The sequence below is a fragment of the Scyliorhinus torazame genome, chromosome 5 (genome assembly GCF_047496885.1).
Source record: "Scyliorhinus torazame isolate Kashiwa2021f chromosome 5, sScyTor2.1, whole genome shotgun sequence".
NCBI lineage: Eukaryota > Metazoa > Chordata > Chondrichthyes > Carcharhiniformes > Scyliorhinidae > Scyliorhinus > Scyliorhinus torazame.
Window position 1 is genome coordinate 203,956,186 of NC_092711.1, and position 26,000 is coordinate 203,982,185.

Below are 26,000 nucleotides of genomic sequence, written 5' to 3' on the forward strand. Positions count from 1 at the left end.
AAGGATAAATGAGAACAAACAACTTGCCAGAGGATACCAAGGACACTATACAAATATAGTTAGAGAAAGAGGATGCCTAAAGCTTGTTAGGATTCCAGACCAAATCCCATCATTTGTCAGGGTATCGGACGAGTACCCCAAACAATTTTCAGTTTGCAAAACTGTAAACAAAGGATACTTTCCCCAGGAATGATTACTCTGACCAATAAGTATATTTTATGTTAAAACAAACTTTAATTCAAATACAGGATTAACCACATTAACATCAAAGAAAAACTTTAAAATTAATCAGTTAAACTGTTCTGAAATTAAAGGAAAAACTTTAACTTACTGTCTACACCTGCCACAAGATTCCAATTAAGCAACCCAATACAGTTGAAATGCCACTTATAAATGAAGTTAACAATCAGGGTTACTCTCTTATCTGGACAGACCTTTTGAGAGAGAGACCATTTTCGGAATGATCTCAACATCCTTCTGTCTTCTCAAACTCAAATCCTAATACAAACTGCTGTTCAACTTAAAATCTTCTTTCAGACTACAAAAGAACAGGCAGACCTGGCTTCTCTCATTAATTACATAATCTGTATCCCACTAAGTTGTCCCATAATCTACTTAGCTAGGACTAAACATCACTCCCTCATAAATTATCTTTACCCCAGGAATCTTCACCAATCAAAACAATATCCCATTAGCCATCTATATGTAAACAAGTAAATGGTTAGAAGCCATGGTTACCTTACCTTTTACACTTCTTAATTACAGATTTAGTAAACATGCATCCTGTATGTATTTCAAACCAGGGCTTTTAATAAAATGACTGCCACAAATATGAAATATAACATATATAAATTTCAAAACTCATCACTAGCCAATGGAGGATTTTTAAAGAAGGGCATGTGTAATATTGTAATTGAACATCAGGAAACACCAAACTAACTGAATACTTACTTTGTTTTGGTCTTCACAGTAGAGGGCGATGATAATCTATTAGAGATACACAGAAAATTAAAAGCAAAGAAATGGGAATGACTATCTCAATGCAGTATAAGTAAACCACATGACAATGAAATTAAAGCTAGGTAAACCCCCAGGACCCAATGGTTTGAACAACAGGTTGTTAAAAGAAGGAGGTGAAGAAATTGTAGATGCTTCAGTCAAGATTGCCCAAAACTCCCCCGATTCAGGAATTGTCCCATGGATTAGAAAACTGCCAATATCACTCCATTATTAAAGACAGGTATCAGGCACAATTATAAGCCTGTTAGTGTGAAGGAGTTACTAGAATGTGTTTATTAGGACAGAGTGACTAAGAACTTAAACAAATGTTGATGAATGCAGAGCTGAAACAGGAATCTGAAAGGGTAAGTTATATTTAACAAACTAGTTGAATTTTTTGAGCAGGTAATTAATGTCCTGGATCAATAAGTGTCTAAACAGTATTTATATAAACTTCCAGGAGGCATTGAACAAGGTTCCACGGAAGAAACTGTTAATAATAAGAGTGCCTGTAATTATTGACATGATCAGCGAATTGGACAGGAGGTAGAAGACAGAGAACAGGAATTACTGGCTGTGTGGTCAAATCGACATGTGTCTAGTGAAATGTATGGGGCATCAGCTTTTCATTTTATTTATAAATGAATTGGACAAAGGAACAGCGAGTCATACGGCCAAGTTTTCTAGTGACACAAAATTAGGTGGTGCAGTCAATAATGTAGATGGGAGTTGTAAAGGGACAACACGGATTAAGTGTGTGGCCAAAACATTGGCAGATGAAGTTTAATATGGGAAAATGTGAGGTCAACCACCTATGAAAAATAGCTAAGAGTATTTTTAAAATAGTAATAGACTGGGAACTGTGAATGAGCATGGAGAATTAGGCGGTCCACATCCATAAATCACTAAAGGCAGTGTGCAGGTACAATAATTTGAACAATAATGGAATGTTGGTAGGTGATGCAGGTAGGGCAGTAGATGTTGTCTATATGGACTTCAGTAAGGCCTTTGACAAGGTCCCTCATGGTAGACTAGTACAAAAGGTGAAGTCACACGGGATCAGGGGTGAACTGGCAAGGTGGATACAGAACTGGCTAGGCCATAGAAGGCAGAGGGTAGCAATGGAGGGATGCTTTTCTAATTGGAGGGCTGTGACCAGTGGTGTTCCACAGGGATCAGTGTTGGGACCTTTGCTGTTTGTAGTATATATAAATGATTTGGAGGAAAATGTAACTGGTCTGATTAGTAAGTTTGCAGACGACACAAAGGTTGGTGGAATTGCGGATAGCGATGAGGACTGTCTGAGGATACAGCAGGATTTAGATTGTCTGGAGACTTGGGCGGAGAGATGGCAGATGGAGTTTAATCCGGACAAATGTGAGGTAATGCATTTTGGAAGGGCTAATGCAGGTAGGGAATATGCAGTGAATGGTAGAACCCTCAAGAGTATTGAAAGTCAAAGAGATCTAGGAGTACAGGTCCACAGGTCATTGAAAGGGGCAACACAGGTGGAGAAGGTAGTCAAGAAGGCATACGGCATGCTTGCCTTCATTGGCCGGGGCATTGAGTATAAGAATTGGCAAGTCATGTTGCAGCTGTATAGAACCTTAGTTAGGCCACACTTGGAGTATAGTGTTCAATTCTGGTCGCCACACTACCAGAAGGATGTGGAGGCTTTAGAGAGGGTGCAGAAGAGATTTACCAGAATGTTGCCTGGTATGGAGGGCATAAGCTATGAGGAGCGATTGAATAAACTCGGTTTGTTCTCACTGGAACGAAGGAGGTTGAGGGGCGACCTGATAGAGGTATACAAAATTATGAGGGGCATAGACAGAGTGGATAGTCAGAGGCTTTTCCCCAGGGTAGAGGGGTCAATTACTAGGGGGCATAGGTTTAAGGTGAGAGGGGCAAGGTTTAGAGTAGATGTACGAGGCAAGTTTTTTACGCAGAGGGTAGTGGGTGCCTGGAACTCACTACCGGAGGAGGTAGTGGAAGCAGGGACGATAGGGACATTTAAGGGGCATCTTGACAAATATATGAATAGGATGGGAATAGAAGGATACGGACCCAGGAAGTGTAGAAGATTGTAGTTTAGTCGGGCAGTATGGTCGGCACGGGCTTGGAGGGCCGAAGGGCCTGTTCCTGTGCTGTACATTTCTTTGTTCTTTGTTCTTTGTTATCTCAAGGGGCAGAATACCAAAGGAGTAGAAGTCAGGGTCTAGTCATATAAAGTTGTACCCCATCTGGTAACGTTTATCAGTTCGGGACACCAGTTCTCAGGAATCTTTAAAAAAATGATCAAATCATCTCTCACCCAGTGAAAAAATGCTTGATTTACACAATCCAATCCTTCCATCCCCATGTTCTGGTTCCTCTCCTCGGTAGCCTATCATATATTCAACATCGGTTTTGTACCATTCTGACGAGTGCTGCACAAAACTCTCCAAGGACAATCACAACAATCATTTACAAAGTGAGAGGGTTCTCTCACTGTTTCAGCTAGCTTTGGCCTTACAACACATCAATGTCTGATCTATCCTATTCGCAGTCACAGAGTATTAGAGGGTACATGAGGAAAAACTATCAGAGAGGACATGAGGGAAAACCTTTTCACCTAGAGGGTGTCTGGATTTCACTGCCCAAGTTGGTGATTGAGGGGCAGCACGGTGACCCACAGCACCGAGGTCCCAGGTTCGATCCTGGCTCTGGGTCACTGTCCGTGTGGAGTTTGCATTCTCCCCAAGTCTGCGTGGGTTTTGCCCCCACAATCCAAAGATGTGCAGGTTAGGTGGATCCACGCTAAATTCCCCCTTAATTGGAAAAAATGAATTGGCTGTTCTAAATTTGAGACTGAAATGCTCAACTCATTTAAAAGGTACCAGGACTTGCATTTGAAGTTCTGGAACCTGCAAGGCAACCAGATGCTAGAAAATGGCATTAGAATGAGCAGCTACTTTCTTCTATTTCTTTGTTTTTGCCAGTGCGAACATGATGGGCTGAATATCCCTTTCTGCACCGTAATTTTCTTTGGTTCGACACAAGATTGTCGCAATAACTTCAATATATTATCAATCAGAATCTCTTTCATTTTCCATGCTTTCATTCCATTTAAGTCATTGTGCCTTCCTGCGTTTCCTTGTGCCCATGTGAAACACATTGCATTGTTCCATGTTGAATCACATCAGCTATTTAACTGCCCGATTCCCAATTCATCTTCAGATTTAGCCATTGTGTTTGTGACTCCGATTTTATGAAGATATTCAATAAAAGAGGTTTGAAAACAGACCCTTGTGTGACTCAATTATTTCAGGCTGATGACAATTCTCTCTCTGGGTTCTCCTGGCCAACCAACTGCTAATTTGAGAATCTTAATTAGAGAGTGAGAAATAAACCTGGAAACTATAGATTAGTCAGCCGAAATCCAGTGACGGGATGAAATCGAGGTTAATCAAGAAGAGCCAGCTTGGATTTGTTAAGGTAAATTATGTCTAATTTGATTGAGCTCTTTGATGAGGTAGCAGAGAAGCTTGATCGATGTAGATGTATTTATGAGCATTTGGGATGCATTCAATAGAGTGTCACACAAGAAGATTGTTAAGAAGATGGAAGCCCATGAAATTAAGGGGAAAGTGCTGGTATGGATCTGGAATCAGCTCAGTGACAGAAAGTAAAGGCTGCAAGTGGAATTAATGTTTTTCAGACTTTGTGGGGGGGCTGGTTTGCAACAGTGTTCCCAAGGTTCACTTTTGGGTCCATCATGCTTTACAATTTTGATGAATAATTTTGACACATTGGGGGGGGGGGTTTACATTATACCGTTCTCCACACCCAGGGCGTGATTGAAAAGCCACACCGCCCCCGAAAAGCAGCTTGCCGTGGTGCAACATGGCCAATAGAAGTCGGGAGACCCTGTTCCCGAGATCTATCCGGCTCGCAATGCCTCACGAGAACTAATGTGATCGTGTGAGACGTTGTGATGTAACTCCCGCCCATTGTGGCGGGATGCGTTTTGGGCAAATCTGCATATTAGAGTGAGACAGCTGGTCTCACTGTAATATGCAGTTTCCCGAGGCACCCGAAGTGTTGGGAATCTATCCCCTTTGCCACAAAGCCCTCGGGCGAGCGCTGTCCAGCACTGGTTGCCACAAATGGAGACCAGAGGAACGGAACTCGTGGGGTCTCCCCGGGGATTGGAGGCCCTTGGGTTCATGCCCTTTGGGCAGGGTGGTACCCTGGCACTGCTGGTGCCACCTGGGAGCTAGCCTGACACTGCCAAAATGGCCATGTGGTACTGCCAAGCTGCCATTTTCCACAGGCCAGGGGTGCCCTGCGTGGGTGTTGTTAGGAGTGTGTTGGGGCTTGGGGAGTGGTCGGGGATTGCGTCGGGAGTTCACACTACACTGAGGAGTTCTGGCGAGCAGAGCTCCTAAGTGCAGAAAAGGGGATATATGCAGCCTCGACCGCACTAATCCGAGTGGCGTTTAATAGCGTTGTGTTAAATTCTTCGAGACAGGGTCTACTCCCATTTGGAAGCAAATGGACGTATTAGTGAGAGGCAGTATGGTTTTGTGAAGGGGAGGTCGTGTCTCACTAACTTGATAGAGTTTTTCGAGGAGGTCACAAAGATGATTGATGCAGGTAGGGCAGTGGATGTTGTCTATATGGACTTCAGTAAGGCCTTTGACAAGGTCCCTCATGGTAGACTAGTACAAAAGATGAAGTCACACGGGATCAGGGGTGAGCTGGCAAGGTGGATACAGAACTGGCTAGGTCATAGAAGGCAGAGAGTAGCAATGGAAGGATGCTTTTCTAATTGGAGGGCTGTGACCAGTGGTGTTCCACAGGGATCAGTGCTGGGTCCTTTGCTGTTTGTAGTATATATAAATGATTTGGAGGAAAATGTAACTGGTCTGATTAGTAAGTTTGCAGACGACACAAAGGTTGGTGGAATTGCAGATAGCGATGAAGACTGTCAGAGGATACAGCAGGATTTAGATTGTTTGGAGACTTGGGCGGAGAGATGGCAGATGGAGTTTAATCCGGACAAATGTGAGGTAATGCATTTTGGAAGGTCTAATGCAGGTAGGGAATATACAGTGAATGGTAGAACCCTCAAGAGTATTGAAAGTCAGAGAGATCTAGGAGTACAGGTCCACAGGTCACTGAAAGGGGCAACACAGGTGGAGAAGGTAGTCAAGAAGGCATACGGCATGCTTGCCTTCATTGGCCGGGGCATTGAGTATAAGAATTGGCAAGTCATGTTGCAGCTGTATAGAACCTTAGTTAGGCCACACTTGGAGTATAGTGTTCAATTCTGGTCGCCACACTACCAGAAGGATGTGGAGGCTTTAGAGAGGGTGCAGAAGAGATTTACCAGAATGTTGCCTGGTATGGAGGGCATTAGCTATGAGGTGTGGTTGAATAAACTCGGTTTGTTCTCACTGGAACGAAGGAGGTTGAGGGGCGACCTGATAGAGGTCTACAAGATTATGAGGGGCATAGGCAGAGTGGATAGTCAGAGGCTTTTCCCGGGGCAGAGGGGTCAATTAATAGGGGGCATAGGTTTAAGGTGAGAGGGGCAAGGTTTAGAGTAGATGTACGAGGCAAGTTTTTTACAGAGGGTAGTGTGTGCCTGGAACTCGCTACCGGAGGAGGTGGTGGAAGCAGGGACGATAGTGACATTTAAGGGGCATCTTGACAAATACATGAATAGGATGGGAATAGAGGGATACGGACCCAGGAAGTGTAGAAGATTGTAGTTTAGTCAGGCAGCATGGTCGGCACGGGCTTGGGGGGCCGAAGGCGCTGTTCCTGTGCTGTACATTTCTTTGTTCTTTGTTCTTTGTTTCTCAGCGCTGTGAGCCCCAGGAAACACGCGGCTAAACACACTCGCTGTGGGACTTTGTTCCCATTTAGGTAAATCACGCCCTCTATCTAGAGTTTGCACATCTCCCCGTATCTACAACGGTTCTCTCCGCATGCTCTGGTTTCCTTCCACAGTCCAAAGATGTGAAGGCTAGGTGGATCAGCCTTGCGAAATTGCCTCTCAGTGTGCAAAGCTGTACAGGTTAGGTGAGGTTACGTCCCTTCATCTTGTTTTCCATCTCCATTTTGCTTGTTTCTCTTTCTCTCCAGCCTTTCTATTATGCGATGCTCCTCCATTTTATTTCCAATTTCCCTGTCACTCATTCTCCCATTTCTCCCTCTCTCCTCCTTTATCCCAACCCCTAAATCCCCAATTACCCTGTCCTTCATCCCAATTTCCTATTCCCTTTCCCAATTATTCTGATTTCCCCCTCCCTTTTATTACCTCTCCTCCCTTTCCCAACCATCATCCCGATTGGATCCTTCCCACCAGTATTCATTGCGAATTCCCATCTAACTTTTTTTCCAGTTTTTACTCTCTCTCCCAACCAGCATCATAATTTCCTCCTTCCTTCGTCAGACACCATACGGGATTTCCTACTCGCACTCCTTTCACTTTCCCTCTCCGATATTACCCTTTTCTAATATTCCCTACCTATTCCCCCATTCACCTCCCACCTTTTCCATTTCCCAGACCTTTATTCTCCAGTAATCCCCTTTTCTTCCTGTGCAGATTCCCCAGCCCACAAATTTCCTCTGAGGTTTCTTCTCTGATTTTCCCGACCCCACCTTTCATTCCTATTTTCCATTCACTCTCCCTTCAATCCCATCTCCTACCTACCTGTCATCAACCACCCATCCTAGGAGGAGTTTGAGTTGCCGGGCGGGAACGTGTTTCGGTACCTCCAGGTATGGAATTTTGTCTGGAGGCAGGTTCCTGGTTTCTCTCGCCGCACCCTGAGGGGGTTACAAGATAAGGTGAAGTCAAAAACAGAGATTGGAGAGGGGAGGGTCTCGGAGATATACAAGGATTTGATGGAGTGGGAAGGGGCCCCTATCAGGGAGGTGAAGAGGAAGTGGGAAGAGGAGCTGGGTGGGGAGATAGAATTCGAGCGCTGGGGAAAAGCCCTGATCCTCGTTGTGTGCCAGACATAGCTTGATCCAGTTCAAGGTGGTCCACAATGCCCACATGACGGTAGCCCAGATGATCAGGTTCTTTGAGGAGGTGAAGGACAGATGTGGGCGGTGTGCGGGTAGCCCGGCAAACCATGTACATATGTTTTGGGCATGTCCGAAATTGAGGGGATTCTGGCAGGGATTTGTGGACGTTATGTCAGAGGTCCTGGAAGGAAGGGTAACTCCGAGTCCGGAATTGGCAATATTTGGTGTATCGGAAGATCTGGTGGCCAAGGTGGGGGGAGGGAGACCGATGTTCTGGCCTTTTCCTCCCTGGTGGCCTGGAGACGGATTTTGCTGGAATGGAGGGACTCGGAGCTCCGAAGTCAGGAGTGTGGGCTGCGATATGGCAGGGTTTCTCAGTCTGGAGTAAATTAAATTTACTTTGAGAGGATCAATTCAAGGGTTCGCCCTGAGATGGCAGCCGTTCATAGACTATTTCAACGACAGCAGTAAGGGGAGGGAAAAAGGGACGGGGGGGGGGAGGAAAATAGGAGGCATGGCAATGTTACAACGGGACAGAGAATATAGTTTACGGGAGGCGAAGGAATAGAGCGGGGGGAGTAGTGGGTGTTGTTCTGTTGGTTTTTTTTTCTTTCTTTACGTGTGTTGGTCCGCATGGTTGTTCAAGACATGTTAATGTGTTAAACTGTGAAAATTACAAATCCTTCAATAAAATATTTTCTAAAATGAAAAATCAACTCCCCATCCTGCTTCCACACCTCTTTCGAATCTTCTCTTATTCAACATATCTCCCTCCCATTATCAATAATCAAACCTTTCCCTTGGCTCCCTCTTCACTATTAAATGCCACCACCTCTCTCTCTGTCTCACATTCTGTCTCTCTTTGGGTCTATTTCTCATTCTGTTCAAGTCTATTTCTCCCTCTCTCTCTCCCCTTTTCCCTAGGTCTCTCTCTGCCTCTCTTTCTCTCTCCCCGGGTCCAGCATTCTCACACGTTCCCAGGATCTCTTTCTCACCTCCCTAGTTTTATCTCTCTCTCCCTATGTCTATCTCTTACTCTCTCCCTGATTCCCTCTCCTCCTTCCCCAAGTCCAGCACTCTCACCCACTTCCCAGATCTCTCCCTCTCTCTCCTCCCTGGTTTATAAGGAGCGGTATGGTAGTACACTGGTTAGCACTGTTGCTTCACAGCGCCAGGGACCAAGGGTTCGATTCCCGGTTTGGGTCACTGTGCGGAGTCTGCACGTTGTCCCCGTGCCTGTGTGGTTTTCCTCCGGTTTCCTTCCACAAGCTGGGAATCAAACCTGTGTCCTTGGCACTCTGAAGCAACAGTGCTAACCACTGTGCTACCAAGCCTACTTGTGACACTGATAAAGATTATTATTCCTCTCTCTCCCTTTGTCGATCTCTCTCTCTCATTCTCTCCCTGATTCTATTTCCCTCTACCCCTTTCCCTGGGTCTAGCTCTCCCTATCCTCAGATCAATCTCCCTGTGTCTCCCTCTCTCTGTTAGTCAATCAGTCTCCTCTCTCTCTCTCTCTCCCCCCCAACCCCCTCCCTCCCTCTCTCCCTCCACGGGTCTCTCTCGCCCTCCCTCTCCTGGGTCTTTCTCTCTCTCCCTCAGTCTTTCTCTCTCTCCCTCTCGCCAGGGTCTGTTTCTCTCTCTCTTCTCCTCGGGTCTCTCTCTCTCCCTCTCCCTGGGTCGTTTACTCTCTCTTCCTCTCTAAGTCTCTCTCTCTCCCGCCCTCCCTCTCCGCAGGTCTCTTGCTCTCTCCCTCCTTCTCCCCGGGTCTCTCTCTCTTGCCCACCCTCTCCCCAGGCCTCTCCCTCCCCAGGTCTCTCTCCCTCCCCCCCCCCGGGTCTCTCTATCATCCCATCTCTCTAGTCTCTCTGTCTCTCTCCCCCTGCCCTTCGATTGCTGTCTCTTTCCTCTTCTCGGATCTTTCTCTCCACAGGTCCCTCTCTCCTTCTCTCTCCCCTGGTCTCTCCCCAGGTCTCTCTCTCCCTCCCGCTCCCCGGGTTTCTATCTGCCTCTCCCCAGGTCTTTCTCTCTCCCTCGGTCTATTTCTCTCTCCCTCTCCCCGGGTACCTCTCTCCCCTGGGTCTCTATCTCCCGGGTATATTTTGCTCTCCCTCCCCACCAGGTCTCTCTCCCCCCCCCTGGTCTATTCCTCCCTCTCCCCAGATCTCTCTCTCTCTCTCTTTCCCTGGGTCTTTCTCTCCTTCCCACTCCCCTGGTCTCTCTCTCCTTCCCGTTGGTCTCTCTATGCCTCTCCCCAGGTCTCTCTCCCTCTCCCCCCGGGTCTCTCTCTCTCCCCCCGGGTCTCTCTCTCTCCCCAGGTGTATTTCTCTCTTCCCCTCCAACCCCCCCCCCCCCGGCCAAATCTTGCCTCGCACATTTGTTCGAAAGTTTTCCCCATGCACTTTAAACCTATGTCCCCTCGTACTTGACTCTCCTACCCTAGGAAAAAGCATCTGACTATCCACTCTGTCCATGCCACTCATAATCTTGTACACCTCTATCAGGCCACCTCTCAACCTCCGTTGTTCCAGTGAGAACAGACTGAGTTTATTTAACCTCTCCTCATAGTTAATACCCTCCATACCAGACAACATCCTAGTCAACCACTTCTGTACTCTCTCCAAAGCATCCGCATCTTTCTGGTAATGTGGCAACCAGAATTGTATACACTATTCCAAAATGAGGCCTAACTAAGATCTTGTACAGCTGCAACATGACATGCCAATTTTATATTCACTGCCTCGACCGGTGAAGGCCAGCATGCCGTATGATGCCTTCTTGACCATAATTCTTCTCCTATAATTCTTCTCCTTCCCTCTCCCCTGGTCTCTCTCTCCTTCCCTCGCCCCTGATCTCTCTCTCCTTCCCTCTCCCCTGGTCTCGCTCTCCCTCTCCTCGGGTCTCTCTCTCTTTCCCTCTCCTCGGGTGTATCTCTCTCCTTTCCTCTCCCCTGGGGCGAAATTCTCCAGTATCGGCGGGATGTCCGCCGACCAGCGCCCAAAACGGCGCAAATCAGTCGGGCATTGCGCCGCCCCAAAGGTGCGGAATCCTCCGCATCTTGGGGGACTGAGCCCCAACCTTAAGGGGCTAGGCCTGCGCCGGACTAATTTCCGCCCCGCCAGCTGGCGGAAAAGGCCTTTGGTGCCCCGCCAGCTGGCGCGGAAATGACATCTCTGGGCGGCGCATGCGCGGGAGCGTTAGCGGCCGCTCACAGCATCCCCGCGCATTGCGCCGCCCCAAAGGTGCGGAATCCTCCGCATCTTGGGGGACTGAGCCCCAACCTTAAGGGGCTAGGCCTGCGCCGGACTAATTTCCGCCCCGCCAGCTGGCGGAAAAGGCCTTTGGTGCCCCGCCAGCTGGCGCGGAAATGACATCTCTGGGCGGCGCATGCGCGGGAGCGTTAGCGGCCGCTCACAGCATCCCCGCGCATGCGCTATGATGTGAGTCTCTTCCGCCTCCGCCATGGTGGAGACCGTGACGAAGGCAGAAGGAAAAGAGTGCCCCCATGGCACAGGCCCGCCCGTGGATCGGTGGGCCCCGATCGCGGGCCAGGCCACCGTGGGGGCACCCCCCGGGGCCAGATCACCCCGCGCCCCCCCCCCAGGACCCTGGAGCCTGCCCACGCCACCTTGTCCCGCTGGTAAGGTAGGTGGTTTAATCTACGCCGGCGGGACAGGCATTCTAGCAGCGGGACTTCGCCCCATCCGGGCCGGAGAATTCGCCAACCGGCGGGGGCGGGATTCAAGCCAGCCCCCGGCGATTCTCCGACCCGGCGGTGGGTCGGAGAATCTCGCACCAGGTCTCTCTCTCTCTCTCCTTCCCCCTCCCTGGATCTCTCTCTCTCTCTCTCTCTCCCAGGGTCTCTCTCTCAGGGTCTCTCTCTCTCCCAGGGTCTCTCTCTCTCTCTCTCTCCCAGGGTCTCTCTCTCCCCCCTCTCCTGGGATTCTTATCTATTTAAATGGGCAATACACTATTTTTAAATAGTGTTCCCCTGGTTCCAGATTCTCCGACAAGAGGAAACATCCTTTCCGCATCCACCTTGTCAATTCCCCTCAGGGTCTTGTACTTTACAATCAAAGTGTATCTTACCCTTCCAAACTCCAGCAGATATAAGCCTAACCTGTCCAACCTTTCTTCATAAACCAGCCCAGCCGAGTATTAGTCTGGTAAACCTTCTCTGAACAGCTTCCAATGCATCTATACCCTTCCTTAAATAAGGCGACCAATACTGTACACAACACTCCAGATGTGAGCTCACCGGTGTCCTGTTCAACTGAAGCATACCCTCCCTACTCCTGTGTTCAATTCCCCTTGCAATAAATGAAAACCTTGCATTAGCTTTCCGAATTAATTGAAGTATTTGTAGACTACACTTTTGCAATTCACACCTCAGAGTTCACTTGATTCTCTCGTCCTTCCTGCCACAATGGACAATTTAACTCCCCGGATCTCTCTCTAACTCCATGTCTCGCTCTCTCTCTTCCCGCGTCTGTCTGTTTCTCTCGTTCAGTTTCCCTGGGTGACTCTCTCTCTCACCACTTGTCTGTCTATTTCTGTCTCTCTCTCTCCTCTCCCCGGGTCTCTCTCTCTCTGGGCGGGGCTTTGGGTGGAGCTCTCTCTCTCTCACTCTCCCTCTCCCTCTCTTCCGGATCTGTGTGTGCTCTCAGTGTGGGTCTCTCTCTAGCCCGGGATTATCTCCGCTCCATGGCCGAGGTTCGGAGGTTCACCAAGCGGCTCAGTAAACCGGGGACAGCCGCCGAGCTGAGGCAGAGCGCATCCGAGGCGGTTCGCAACTCGCTGCTGGCGGTGAGTGTCCCACAGTATCTCCCCATCCGCCGGGACCACCTTTCCATCCACCGGCACCGGGAATACCCCCCATCCACCGGCACCGGGAATACCCCCCATCCACCGGCACCGGGAATACCCCCCATCCACCTGGATACTCCCTTTCACCGGGATCATCTCCCATCTGCCCGGTGATACTGCCTTTCCAAAGGGACTGAGATTATCATCCGGGACTGGGAACAGTAGCCCATCACCCGGGACTGGCTTCCCGGCTCGCCACTGTCTTTGTCTCTCTCCCTCGCTCTCTGTATCTCTCTCAGTCCATCTCTTTCTCTCTCTCCCCCATCAGTCTGTCCCCCTCTCTATCTTTCTCCTGGCTTTGTCTCTCTATGTATATCGCTCTCTGCCTCTCTCTCAGTCCATCGCTGTGTCTCTCTCTCCCTATCCATCTATCTCTGTGTGTCCCCCACTCTACCTCTCTCTGTGCCCTCCACTCTATCTCTCTCTCTCTGTTCCCCCCGTGTCCCCCCTCTTTACCTCTCTCTGTGCCCCGCTCTCGATCTCTCTCTCTGTCCCCCTCTCTTCCTCTCTCTGTGCCCTCCTCTCTACCTCTCTCTCTCTGTCCACCTCTCTATCTCTCTATCTGTGTGTCCCCCTCTCGATCTCTATCTGTGTGTCCCCCTCTTGCGCTCTGTCTGTGTGTCCTGCTCTCGATCTCTCTGTCTTTGTCTCTGTCTATCCGTGTACCTCTCTGTGTTTCTGTGGCTGCCTTTGTCTATCTCTCGCTGTCTCTCTTGCTGTATCTCTTTGTCTCTCTTTTTCTCACTGGCCATGCCTCATGCCTATGTGTGCCTATCTGTCACTGTGTGTGTGTGTGTGCCTATCTGTCACTGTGTGTGTCTATCTGTCACTGTGTGTGTGTGTGTGCCTATCTGTCACTGTGTGTGTCTATCTGTCACTGTGTGTGTGCCTATCTGTCACCCTCTGTAGGGGTTTTTTTGGGGGGGTGAGTATGGTATTGCCGGGAGCACTTTTATTCCTACTTGCTGTAACTATCAGAATGTCACCCAGAACAGACCGTTTTAAAATGTTTTCTCTACGCGCTAAAAATCAAATGCTTTACATCTGATGGGAATGTTTACACATCCAGCATGACTGTGAGCAACTGCAGCTCTGTGTTGTATGGAGCTAGCTGTAGGCCTGTCATTCATCCCACTTCATCAGACCCAAGAAAATAAGCCAATGTATTTTTAAAAAACATCAGCTTTCAACCCGTAAATCATCTCGAGAATTGTTGCTTGTTGTGGTCTAAATAGATCACTTGTTTTGTTTCAGTTTCACTTAGAAGAATTTTCCATTAACGTGTTGCGACCCTTCGTAAAGTGAAGGAGCACAGATGTGACGGGGAGAGTGGTTATAAATCGACACTGCATTAAGCTAATGAGATCCACTGCCAGTGGGACGTGTACCAGGAGGGCAGCCCAGACTAGTCCCAACAGTTCTGTGCTTTGCTGAAGCAATGCAGTGGTGTAATTTCCACTTCACACACAGCTGCTAAACTACTTGCACAGTGTGTCTTTCCTAGTTGACCAATAAAATTGTTCCAAGCCTTTGAAAGCATGATTCAGTTGAAAATAGTTTCTCAGCAAGTGGTTTAAAAACGAGTCTAATGACGCAGCGCTTAAAAACTCCATTCCCCAGCTACCGATTCCATCCCTCACCCTGGCAATCACCTGAGGTAGAATCAGACGGTTTGCAACCTCGGTGTCATGTACAACCCTGAGATGAACTTTGAGCACATTCCTCACCATCACTAGAAATGCTTATTTCTGCCTCTGTAACATTGCCCATACTCACTCCCCTGAAACTACCATGCCTTCCTTAAATCCAGGCTTTGACTCTTCCTACACACTCCTAGCCAGCCTTCCACATTCTACCCTCTGTAATTTTGAGAGGCACAGTGGTTAGCACTGCTGCCTCACAGCTCCAGGGATCCGGGTTCAATTCCAGCCTTGGGTGACTGTGCGGAGTTTGCAATTTCTCCCCGTGTCTGCGTGGGTTTCTTCCAGGTGATCTGTTTCCTCCCGCAATCCAAAGATGTGCAGGTTAGGTGGCTTGGCCATGCTAAATTGCCCCTTAGTGTCCATGGATCTGTAGCTAAGGTGGGGTTACAGGGATAGGGTGGAGGAGTGAGCATCTTTTTGAGTATCAGTGCAGACTCAATGGGCCAGATGGCCTCTTTCTGCACTGTAAAGATTCTATGGAGATTGTTCAAAACTCTGCTGCTTGTGTCCTTACTCCTACCAAGTCCCTGCTCACGCATCACTCCTGTGCTCACTGACCTACGCTGATTCCCAGTTGAGTAACATTCTCATTTTAAGATCTCTTGCTTTCAGGTTACTGTATGCCCTCACTCCTCCCTATCTCTGTAATCTCTTCCTGCCCCACAACCCGCTGAGATATCTGCCCTCCTCCAATTCAAGCCTCTTTTTTTTTCTTCCCCTGACTTCCATCACTATCCTGTTGACGGCCATGCCTTCAGCTATCTTGAGCATCCCAAAGTGCTTTCAGCCAATGATGCACCCCCTGAAGTGTAGTCACTGTTGTAATGTAGAAAAATGAGACCACCACATTATCCACAACAAGGTTCCATGGATTGTAATGAACAGATGATATTTTTAGGTTTTTTGTTGAGGGAGTGGAGTGTCAGCATGGATGTGGGAACTGATTCCATGCTGACAGTAGGGGGTATAAGGATAATATGTGGAGTCAGGGGAAGACACTGATTCTTCATCGACTGTTGGGACATCCTAAAGTGAGGAGAGACTCTAAATAAATGCACTCTCTATATTCTTTGGAAGGTAGTGGCCGCCATTAAGTGATCAAAACCTAGGTGGAATAGTCAATGTTGCAAATGGAACCCATTCATCAATTTGGGTTGTCACATCAGAAAAGTACAACGTGCTTGTTGCTTGTCTAATTAGTACTCTGTGGGCTTAAACTAGTTTCAAGGTAGTTCACCTGGCACTGGAAGGTTGAAATGAAGCCAACTGTCCAGAGCAGACTCTGTAATCAGAGGCAGGGAAGTAACTCTCCATTCGCGCTGTTAATCAGGCAGAGACAACATCATTTTGAGGGTCAGCACAGTGGTTAGCACTGCTGCCTCACAGCTCCGGGGACCCAGGTTTGATTCCCGGCTTGGGTCACTGTCTGTGCGGAGTCTACACATTGTCCCCGTGTCTGCGTGGGCTTCTCCGAGTGCTCCGGTTTCCTCCCACAGTCAAAGATGTGCACATTAGGTGGATTAGCCACGCTAAATTGTCCCTTTGTGTCCAAAAGGTGAGGTGGGGTTACGGGGATAGGGTGGAGGTGTGGGCTTAGGTAGGATGCTCTTTCGAGACTCGATAGGCTTCCTGAACTGTAAATGCTATGATTCTATGAAAGGGAAATCATTTTTAATCAATTCATTGGAATTCTTTGACGAAGGAATGTGTTGCGGATGAAGGGGAAACGTGGATGTACTGTACTTAGATTTCCAGAAGGCGTTATATATAAGTTGCCACATCAAAGGTCATTCAGGAAACTAAAATCTCGTGTTGTAGGCGTTAGCCATATTGACATAGATTAAAGATTGACTGGCTAAGATTGGCGGCACGGTAGCACAGTGGTTAGCACTGTTGCTTCACAGCGCCAGGGACCCGAGCTTGGGCCACTATCTGTGTGGAGTCTGCACGTCCTTCCCGTGTCTGCGTGGGTTTCCATTGGGTGCTTCAATTTCCTCCCACAAGTCCTAAAGACGTGCTGTTAGGTAATTTGGACATTGTGAATTCGCCTTCTATGTACCGAACAGGAGCTGGAATGTGGCGACGAGGAGCTTTTCATAGTTACTTCATTGCAGTGTTAATATAAGCCTACTTGTGACACTAATAAATATTATTATTATTAATAGAAAAGTGAGAGTAGGCATAAATGGGCCATTTACTAATTGATACGTGCATCAAGTGGTGTGCCATGGGATCAGTGCTGGGGCTCAACTTTTCACAAGGTACATAAATAACTTGGATGAAGGGGCCAATGGTATGGCTGCTAAATTTGCTGGCGACACAAAGCCAGGTAGGAAAGTAAGTTATGAAGAGGACAAAAGGAGGCTACAAAGAGATATAAATACGTTAAGTCAGTGGGCAAAGATCTGGCAAGTGGAGTATAATGTGGGCAAATGGAGTACAATGTGGGCAAATGTGAAATAGTACATTTTGGCAGGAAGAATAAAAAAATAAGCTATTCTAAATGGTGGGATGGGTGGCGTCGTGGTTCGCACTTCTGCCTCACGGCGCCAAGGATCCGGGTTCGATCCCAGAGCAGGGTCACTGTCCATGTGGAGTTTGCTCATTCTTTCCATGTCTGCGTGGGTCTCAGCCCCACAACCCAAAAAGATGTGCAGGATAGGTGGATTGGCCACGATAAATTGCCCCTTAATTTAAAAAAAGTTATTCAGTACTCTAAATTTATTCTTTAAAAAAATCTAAATGGTGAGAGACTGCAGCGCTCTGAGATACAGAGGGATCTTGGTGTCCTCGTACATGAATGCTGGTTTTCAGGTACAGTGGAGAGGGCTGGGTGGAATTCTCCCGGGCTGCCAGTTAGTGGTGGGAATCCTGATGCCCTGGGGGCTTTAACCACCCCCCCCCCCCCCCCCCAATCCCCAGCTGGGAATCCTGCTGGTGTGAATTGGTGCAAGTACTGAGAAATGGGGACCTGTAGTTTGCACTCCGAGGGGTGGCAAGGGAGTGAGTAGCCTCCTTACAATTACCGCCAGGGTGCCAAGGAGGATAGTTCATGTGAGGTGGGGGTCAGGGAGGCTTGTCCTGGGCTGGAGGGGTTCAGATCGAGTGTCTTTCCTGGGGTGGAAATATATTGCCGTTCCCTCACCGTCGCTCAGTCAAAAGCCTCGAACCGCCTCCCTAACCGAACCCCGGGTGTACCTACACCAAATGGACTTCAGCGATTCAAGAATGCAGCTCATCACCACCTTCTCATAGGCAATTATAGGGATGGGCTAAAAATGCTGGCTTTAGCCAGCGAAACTCACGTCGCATGAAATATTATAAAAAGTAATCCCCTGTGCTTTGGCCGTCTATGAGCACTCTCTTTGAAAAGAAGTTTTGAATTCAGGGCTTTTTTTTCATTACAGGCTAACGTCAGGCAGTAAGTAGTGTTTGCCAGATTTCTCTTTTAAAAAAATTGTTATTGTAGGTTTTGGTCTGGAGTAGCGACTGCCAATTTATGATTTAAACTTGTGAACTTTCGGTGAAAGTAAATAACTCCTGCTTGGCTTTGATTTGAACTGAAGACTCGTGGCAATGGGTAGTGACTGAGCTTGTGTTTGTAGTGGGCTAGGCTAATTAGCCTTCAGAATTGGGATATTGATTTAACACAGATGTCTCTGTCAATGTGTTGTGAGCAAGGAATCGTCCTGGATTGAATTTAGGTACTGACTCCAGTGGAGTAGCTGTGCCCTTCTTGAATATATGCAAGAGATGTTGGCCCTTTAATCATCTGTACAGATGTGCACAGAAACAGTGGTTAGCTGAGGGGGTTATCTGTTGAATGTTGCCCTCAGGGAATCCTCAGATCTTACCAGATCTCTCCACAATGACTGACAGCTAGAATGCTCAGGGGACCAGCATGCGTGACGTCAGCAGTTGATGAAAGATTTAGTTTTACTTTTGGGTGCAAGTTTTATCTCTGGATATTGGCTGTTCTTGCGGTACTTTATTACTCTGATGGCTATGCTGGATGTTAGCTGTTGCCAGGAGAGTAACTGCAAGGGTATCACAAATTAGTCTTTGGAATTGCACTTATTGTACTGTGGCTTTCGAGTGGGCCCTCTAATATGCAATCGACCTCTGTACAGGCTGCGGAATGTTCAGGTAATGGACGGCCGCACAACCTTTTCTCCAGAGGGATTAATAAGTTCTCTTTCCATTGAGGATACTCTTTATCAACAGAAAATGCATTTGCCTTCTCAACAAATTGACTTCCTTTGATGCTATTCGGTTAGTAATTGCAGGAACGAAAGTGCATCCTTAGAGAGGGATGATTTTGGACCATATTTTTAGAGAGATAGTAATATGATACCTTCACGGCCAGAATAAATTAAAAAGCAGTCTGTTACTTTGTTCTGTGGAAAATAAAGAGGAAACAGTGGATTCTCAAGAGCCCTTCTGTCACAATTGGCTTTAAATCCTCCTTCCTACCAGGGTAACATATTATGAGCTGGTTGATTTATGGAGAAAAGAGGCTTAATCTGGCCATGTTGACCAATCAAGGGCTCCAGCGATCTTACACAGTGAAACAAGTCGCGTGTAAGTGTTTCCCACTGACTGCGCAGAGGGGCTGACTCGAGCAGCAAGTTAATACATAGCCACTTGACCTTTGGGGCCAGCCTTTTGAGATCAGCGAAATGAGCTTAACCTTCAGCTAACTGACCTAGGTTGGGAAGCATCATCGTGCCAGCTTTTTTTTTTAATACACATTTTATTGAGGTATTTTTTGTATTACAACAAAATAAACAATGTCCATGAATCTATAAACAAAGTGCAAAAGCCATCTCCCTCCCTTACAGGTCCCACCTTTATTAACCCCCTACGCTAAGCTAACCTAACCCTGCCCCCATTCTGCTGACGATTAATTTTCCGCGAAGAAGTCGATGAACGGTTGCCACCTCCGGGCGAACCCTAACAGTGGCCCTCTCAAGGCAAACTTGATTTTCTCCAAACAGAGAAAGCTAGCCATGTCCGATAGCCAGGTCTCTGACTTTGGGGGCTTTGAGTCCCTCCAAGCTAATAGTATCCGTCTCCAGGCTACCAAGGAAGCAAAGGCCAGAACGTCTGCCTCTTTCTCCTCCAGGATTCCCGGTTCTTCCGACACCCCGGAAATCGCCAGCTCCGGACTCGGTGCCACCCTTGCTTTTAACACCGTGGACATGACATCTGCAAACCCCTGCCAAGATCCCCTCCGCTTCAAACATGCCCAGAACATGTGGACATGGTTTGCTGGTCCTCCCGCACACTTTGCACACCTGTCTTCCACCCCAAAGAATCTGCTCATCCGGGCCGCTGTCATGTGAACCCAGTGAACAACCTTGAATTGTATCAGGCTGAGCCTGGCACATGTTGTGGACGCATTGACTCTACTCAACGCGTCCGCCCATAGAACATCTTCTATCTCTCCTCCCAGCTCCTCGGTCTGCGTCTCCTCTGACCCCATAAGTTCCTTGTAAATGTCAGAGACACTCCCTTCTCCTAACCACCCTCTGGAAACTACCCTGTCCTGAATCCCCCTTGCTGGTAGGAGCGGGAAGGTTGACACCTGTTTACGTAGGAAGTCCCACACCTGCAGGTACCTGAATTTGTTTCCCCTCGCCAACCCAAAATTCTCCTCCAGCGCCCTCATACTCGGAAAGCTCCCCTCTATAAACATATCCCCCGTCCTCTCTGCCCTCCGCCATATCTGGAACCCCCCATCCATACTTCCCAGGGTAAACCGGTGATTATTACAGATTGGGGACCAGACCGATGCTCCACCTGCTCCCACATGTCTCCTCCATTTCCCCCAGACTCTCAGGGCCACCACCACCACGGGCTGGTGGAGTACCATGCTGGCGAGAATGGCAGAGGCGCAGTTACCAATGCCCCCAGACTGGTGCCCTTGCATGAAGCTGCCTCCATATGCTCCCATGCCGACCCCTCCCCCACCACCCACTTCCTGATCATGGCTATATTCGCCACCCAGTAATAGTTACTAAAATTTGGCAGCGCCAGCCTGCCCTCTCCCCGACTCCGCTCAAGCATTACCTTCCTTACTCGCGGCGTCTTGCCCGCCCAAACAAAGCCAGTGATCACTTTGTTTACCCGGTTAAAAAATGACCGCAGAATAAAAATGGGGAGACACTGGAACATAAACAGGAATCTCGGGAGGACTGTCATCTTCACTGTCTGCAACCTCCCAGCTAGTGACAACGGAAGCACGTCCCATCTCTGAAAATCGTCCTTCATTTGTTCTACTAGTCGGGCCAGATTTAATTTATGCAGCCGGTCCCATTCTCGCGCCACTTGAATGCCTAGATACCTAAAGCTTCCCCTACTAATCTAAACGGCAGCTCCCCCAATTGCCTCTCCTGTCCCTTCGCCTGGGTCCGATACATTCGGAAGCAGGTCGTTTGCATAGAGCGAGACTCTGTGCGCCCCACCCCACCCCACCGACCAGCCCCTTGAGGTTCTCAGAGCAATTGCCAGCGGCTCTATAGCTAGCGCGAACAACAGTGGGGAGAGGAGGCATCCCTGTCTCCCCCGGTGCAGTCTAAAGTAGTCCGATGTTGTCCTATTTGTCTGTACGCTTGCCACAGGAGCCTGATACAGCAACCTTACCTCAATAAAGCCCCGCCCAAATCCGAACCGTCCCAGTACCTCCCACAGATATTCCCATTCTACCCGATCAAAAGCCTTCTCTGCGTCCATTGCGACCACTACCTTCACCTCCCTACCTTCCGGGGGATCATGATCACTTTTAATAGGCTTCTTATATTGGCCACCAACTGCCTACCCTTGGTTCTCCCCAATAACGTCCGGAACACAATCCTCAATCCTGGAGGACAAAGTTTTAGCCAGCAGTTTGGCGTCCACATTCAACAAGGATATCGGCCTCTAGGACCCACACAGCTCCGGGTTCTTGTCCTGCTTCAGGATCAGCACAATCGTGGCCTGTGACATCGTCGGGAGCAGCACCCCTCTCTCCCTTGCCTCATTGTACATCTTCATCAATAATGGTCTCAATATCCCTGAGAACTTTTTATAGAACTCCACTGGGTATCCGTCTGGCCCCGTGGTTTTACCCGACTGCATGGCCTTCAGTCCCTCCACTATCTCTTCCAACCCAGTCGGGGCCCCCAGCCCTTCTACCAGCTCCCCGTCCACCTTTGGGAAATTCAGCCCCCCCAAGAAGTGCCTCATCCCCTCTGGCCCAGGTGGGGGTTCCAACCCATACAGCCTACTACAACACTCCTTAAACGCCTTATTCACCCTTGCTGAATCTCCAACCAGGTTCCCATCTCCATCATTTACTTTCCCTAGCTCCCTGGCTGCCTCCCTCTTTCTAAGCAGCTGTGCAAGCATTCTGCTGGCCTTCTCTCAGTGCTCATAGATCGTCCCCCTCGCCTTTCTCAGCTACTCCATCGCCCTCACTGTGGTTAACAAGTCGAACTCCGCCTGTAGCCTCCACCATTATTGAAATATAGACATAGTCTTCCAGTGATGATAATTTAATTTAATGAGTAATATAAAATAATCTCATGAGTTCTTTTTACTTAATACTGAACTAGTAAAACAAACAAATAGCTGTAGATGAAACTATCAAATAAGATAATGCTATATACTGATAACTAATAACTTCTTCTCTCTAGCTTTCTCACATCATGGGTGCGATTCTCCGACCCCCCACCTGGTTGGAGAATCGCCGGGGGCTGGCGTGAATCCCGCCCCCGGCGTGTCCCGAATTCTCCGCCACCGTTGATTCGGCAGGGGCGGGAATCGCGCCGCGCCGGTCAGCGGAAATTGCGCTGGTCGGCGGGCCCACCCCCGGCGATTCTCCGGTCCGCGATGGGCCAAAGTCCCGCCGCTGTCAACCCACGCCAGCCGGCGTGGATTGAACCACCTATCGAACGGCAGGACAAGGCGGCGCGGGCGGGCTCCGGGGTCCTGGGGGGGGGGCGTGGGGCGATCTGGCCCCGGGGGGGTGCCCCCACGGTGGCCTGGCCCGCGATCGGGGCCCACCGATCCGCGGGCGGGCCTGTGCCGTGGGGGCACTCTCTTCCTTCCGCCTTCGCCATGGTCTTCACTATGGCGGAGGCGGAAGAGACCCCCTCCACTACGCATGCACGGGGATGCCGTGAGCTCCCGCTGACGCTCCCGCACATGTGTTGCACGGCAAAGTAATTTCCACGCCAGCTGGCAGGGCGGAAATCAATACGGCGCGGGCCTAGCCCCTCAAGGTGAGGGCTCGGCCCCTCAAGATGTGGAGAATTCCACACCTTTGGGGCGTTGCAATGCCGGACTGATTCGCGCCATTTTTGGCGCCGGTCGGCGGACATCGTGCCGATTGCGGAGAATCCCGCCCCTGTTCTCTCTGCACTCCTGACACACTCTCCTCTAGGAAAGAGTGGGAAAACATTAATATAGGTCCTGATAGTGTGGCCATCCAGTGTTCAATTGCCTGTACTTGCTTAACATAGTCTGATCATGTGTTACTACATACAGTATCGCTGCAATGGTGACTGCACTTCATTAGTACTTCATTAGTTCTAAAACACTGGAACATCTGAGATCGTAAAAGACAATATAGAAGTGCAAACCTTCTTTCCTTCTTTTTCTTTCTATCCTCTGTGACCTGTTTTGATCTTCAACTGTGCTTCAAACCTCATATCCTTTGTGTTACCAAAATCAGTTTCCATAGCATTGCCTGACTCCATTCTTACTATATATGTATAACTGCGAAAACCTGCATCAATTATCTCCAGCTACCTTCTCCAACTATCTCCTCAGTTCTCTCAGAGCTCCATTGCATTCTAACTCCAACTCATCGAACACTCTACTGTAGGGCACAGTGGCATAGTGATTAGCACTGTTGCCTCACAGCGCCAGGGACCTGGGTTCAATTCCGGCCCTGCGTGACTGTTTGGACTTTGCACTTTCTCTGCGTGAGTTTCGTCTGGGTTCTCGGGTTTCCTCCCACGATCTAAAGATGTGCAGGTTAGGTGGATTGGCCATGCTAGAAGTATCCCAAGGTTAGGTGGGATTACAGCAATAGGGTGGGGCAGGGGGCCTAGGTAGGGTTGGTGCAGACCCAATGGGCTGAATGGCCTCCTGCACTGTAGGGATTCCACAATTCTGTATATTTTAATAAATCCTGACTATTTACAACCCCACTCCTCGCTACACATTAGCTCTGGTTTCCCACAAGTCCCAAAAGACGTGATTGTTAGGTGAATTGGACATTCTGAATCTCCCTCTGTGTACCCGAACAGGTGCCAGAGTGTAGCGACTAGGGGATTTTCACAGTAACTTCATCATTGCAGTGGTAATTTAAGCCTACTTGTGACACTGATATTATTATTATTTTTTAAGATTTTATTCACAGATGCCATTCCATTGTACCTCTGCAACCCTTTCTAATCCCATACTGCTGTTTGCAGTCACTCTCTTGTCCAGTCTACCATCTACCACCTCTTGTTAGTGGCAGATATCAGCCACCATGTCCCTACACCTTACCATTTCTGTCCTAAATTGCTCCTTTTTCTCAGCCTTCACCTCTTTAAAAGCCCCCTCAAAAACTACCACTTCTTCAATCAGATTCCCTCATATCTTACCCACCATCTCTATTCCATTTCCCTTTGTGCACTTAACAAACTTCAAGAATTTTGCTATATTAAGAATGCGTGATCTGTATTTGGACAAGTTCAACTCTCAGCCAGAATGGCAAGAATGTATGGATTGCTGGGAAAGGATTGTGTATTTTTCTTTATTTAGAGGAGAATAAATCCATTCATGGAGATATGTTTCAGGCAATTTTACTTCTTGATGAATATCTTTGGTCAACTGTATGTTAGTCTAGTCGTTGATATCTTTTGGGAACTCAATCTCAGGGGAGGCATTTTCAAAGATGGGGTCAAGAGCCGGCAGACGTTGGTTTCAAATTGGCCTCTTAATTTGGTGCTCTCTATAGTCTATCTTGGAGATGGTGTGGTCGTTCAGGTATTCTGGGTAGCGATCCCTCCAGAGCAGCCAGGTAATACTTGGTGCTTTGTTTCAATTTTCACGTTTTGGGTGGAAAATAAAGAGACAACCTCGCTCTTCCAAAAATAATGTAAACAGCGTTTCCACTTTCTGATGGTGCACGGTATATTCAGCAGTGCTGTTTTGGAAAAAGTTAAGTGCACAATTTTCATGTGAGGCGTGCCAAGAAGAGGCCCACATCAGCCCCTCAGAAACCCCATTGATTTTCATGAATGAAACACATATGCAGTCTAGCCTACTCTTTAGTGCATGGTTTGTTGCCACTGCTAACCGACTAACACAGTTACTGATTTTCTGCTTCTCGGAGTGTTTTCTTTTAAGAACGAATCTTGGAGGTTTTGAGTTTCGGCCCGTGGCACGAACCAGTGTGTATTCTGAGGTGTGTTAGTCATCGAGTGGTTAGACAGGATGTCCCATCTCTCTGCAGATAAAGGACTGCAAAGTTCAGAGCAGTCAACACATCCAGAGTCTTGAGAGTAGAGTGTTTTTTCAATTGCTCTGGTGCTTCCAATGAAGGAACACTTTTTCTGTAACATTTCCCCATGTATTAAGAGTGACTTTGCATTATCAAGTTCATAATAAATCTTTGGGCGTTCAAGCAGGCAGCTCCTATAAATATTAGATTTACTGACTCGGGGCTTTTCACACTTGTGACAATAAGAGGTTATTATTATTATTATTAGTCTTGAACATATTCTCCAAATTACGGTGGGAGATCGGTTTGTTCAGTATAAAATTCTGAAATTGGTGTCCCAATATTGATGGAAGAACCATTGATAAATTCGCATATGTTGGATCTTGCTATCTTGAAACTGGATAGACCGTTTGCAATGGATTAATACCTAAACTGGATTAATGGCTGAATGGATTTAACCCAAACGCTGTCACTGCAAAAAAAACGTTATCACCAGTGAGAATTTCTTGGTAATTAGTTCATAAGTATTTTGTGTGGGTGTATTTTCCTTTAGCCATTGAGAATTCTGACCTGCCTCCATTATTTGCGCCTCTCATTTCTTTTCTTTAACAAGCATGTCAAATGGGACGATTTCGCTGTGCACTGTTCATCAGTAGGAAATAAACGGAGAGACAGATTCAGCCAAGGGAGAGGGCCCATTGATTGTCACTCCATCTTGGAAACCCGTCATGGACATCTGACTTCATGTTCGGGCACGCTCTCTGTCCACACCTCCATGAAATGTGCAGGTTAGGTGGTTTGGCCGTACTAAACTGACTCCTTAGTATCCAAAGATGTGCAGGTTAGGTGGAGTTACGGGAATTCATTGGGTCATGGATTTTAGGTTAAGGGAATTGACTGGCCAAACCTTGTTGGTTTCTGCTGTA

General features: G+C 48.0%; 1 protein-coding gene and 1 long non-coding RNA gene across 4 annotated transcripts in view; one reads left to right on the plus strand and one right to left on the minus strand.

Annotated features, from left to right (window-relative positions):
• Positions 1-951: 951 nt before the first annotated feature.
• On the minus strand, positions 952-12,532 carry LOC140422736 (uncharacterized). Its single transcript, XR_011947569.1, has 3 exons — positions 12,414-12,532; positions 7,706-7,821; positions 952-987 (listed from the first exon to the last, which is right to left on the minus strand). It is a non-coding gene; the product is annotated as an uncharacterized lncRNA (long non-coding RNA).
• Positions 12,533-12,657: 125 nt separating this feature from the next.
• Positions 12,658-26,000, plus strand: part of dock11 (dedicator of cytokinesis 11) — a 386,085-nt gene continuing 372,742 nt past the window's right edge. For all 3 annotated transcript variants that reach the window (XM_072505033.1, XM_072505034.1, XM_072505035.1), the window contains exon 1: positions 12,658-12,831. In XM_072505033.1, coding sequence (XP_072361134.1) covers positions 12,730-12,831 — 102 coding nt within the window. In that variant the 5' untranslated portion in view covers positions 12,658-12,729. The remainder of the gene's footprint in view (positions 12,832-26,000) is intronic.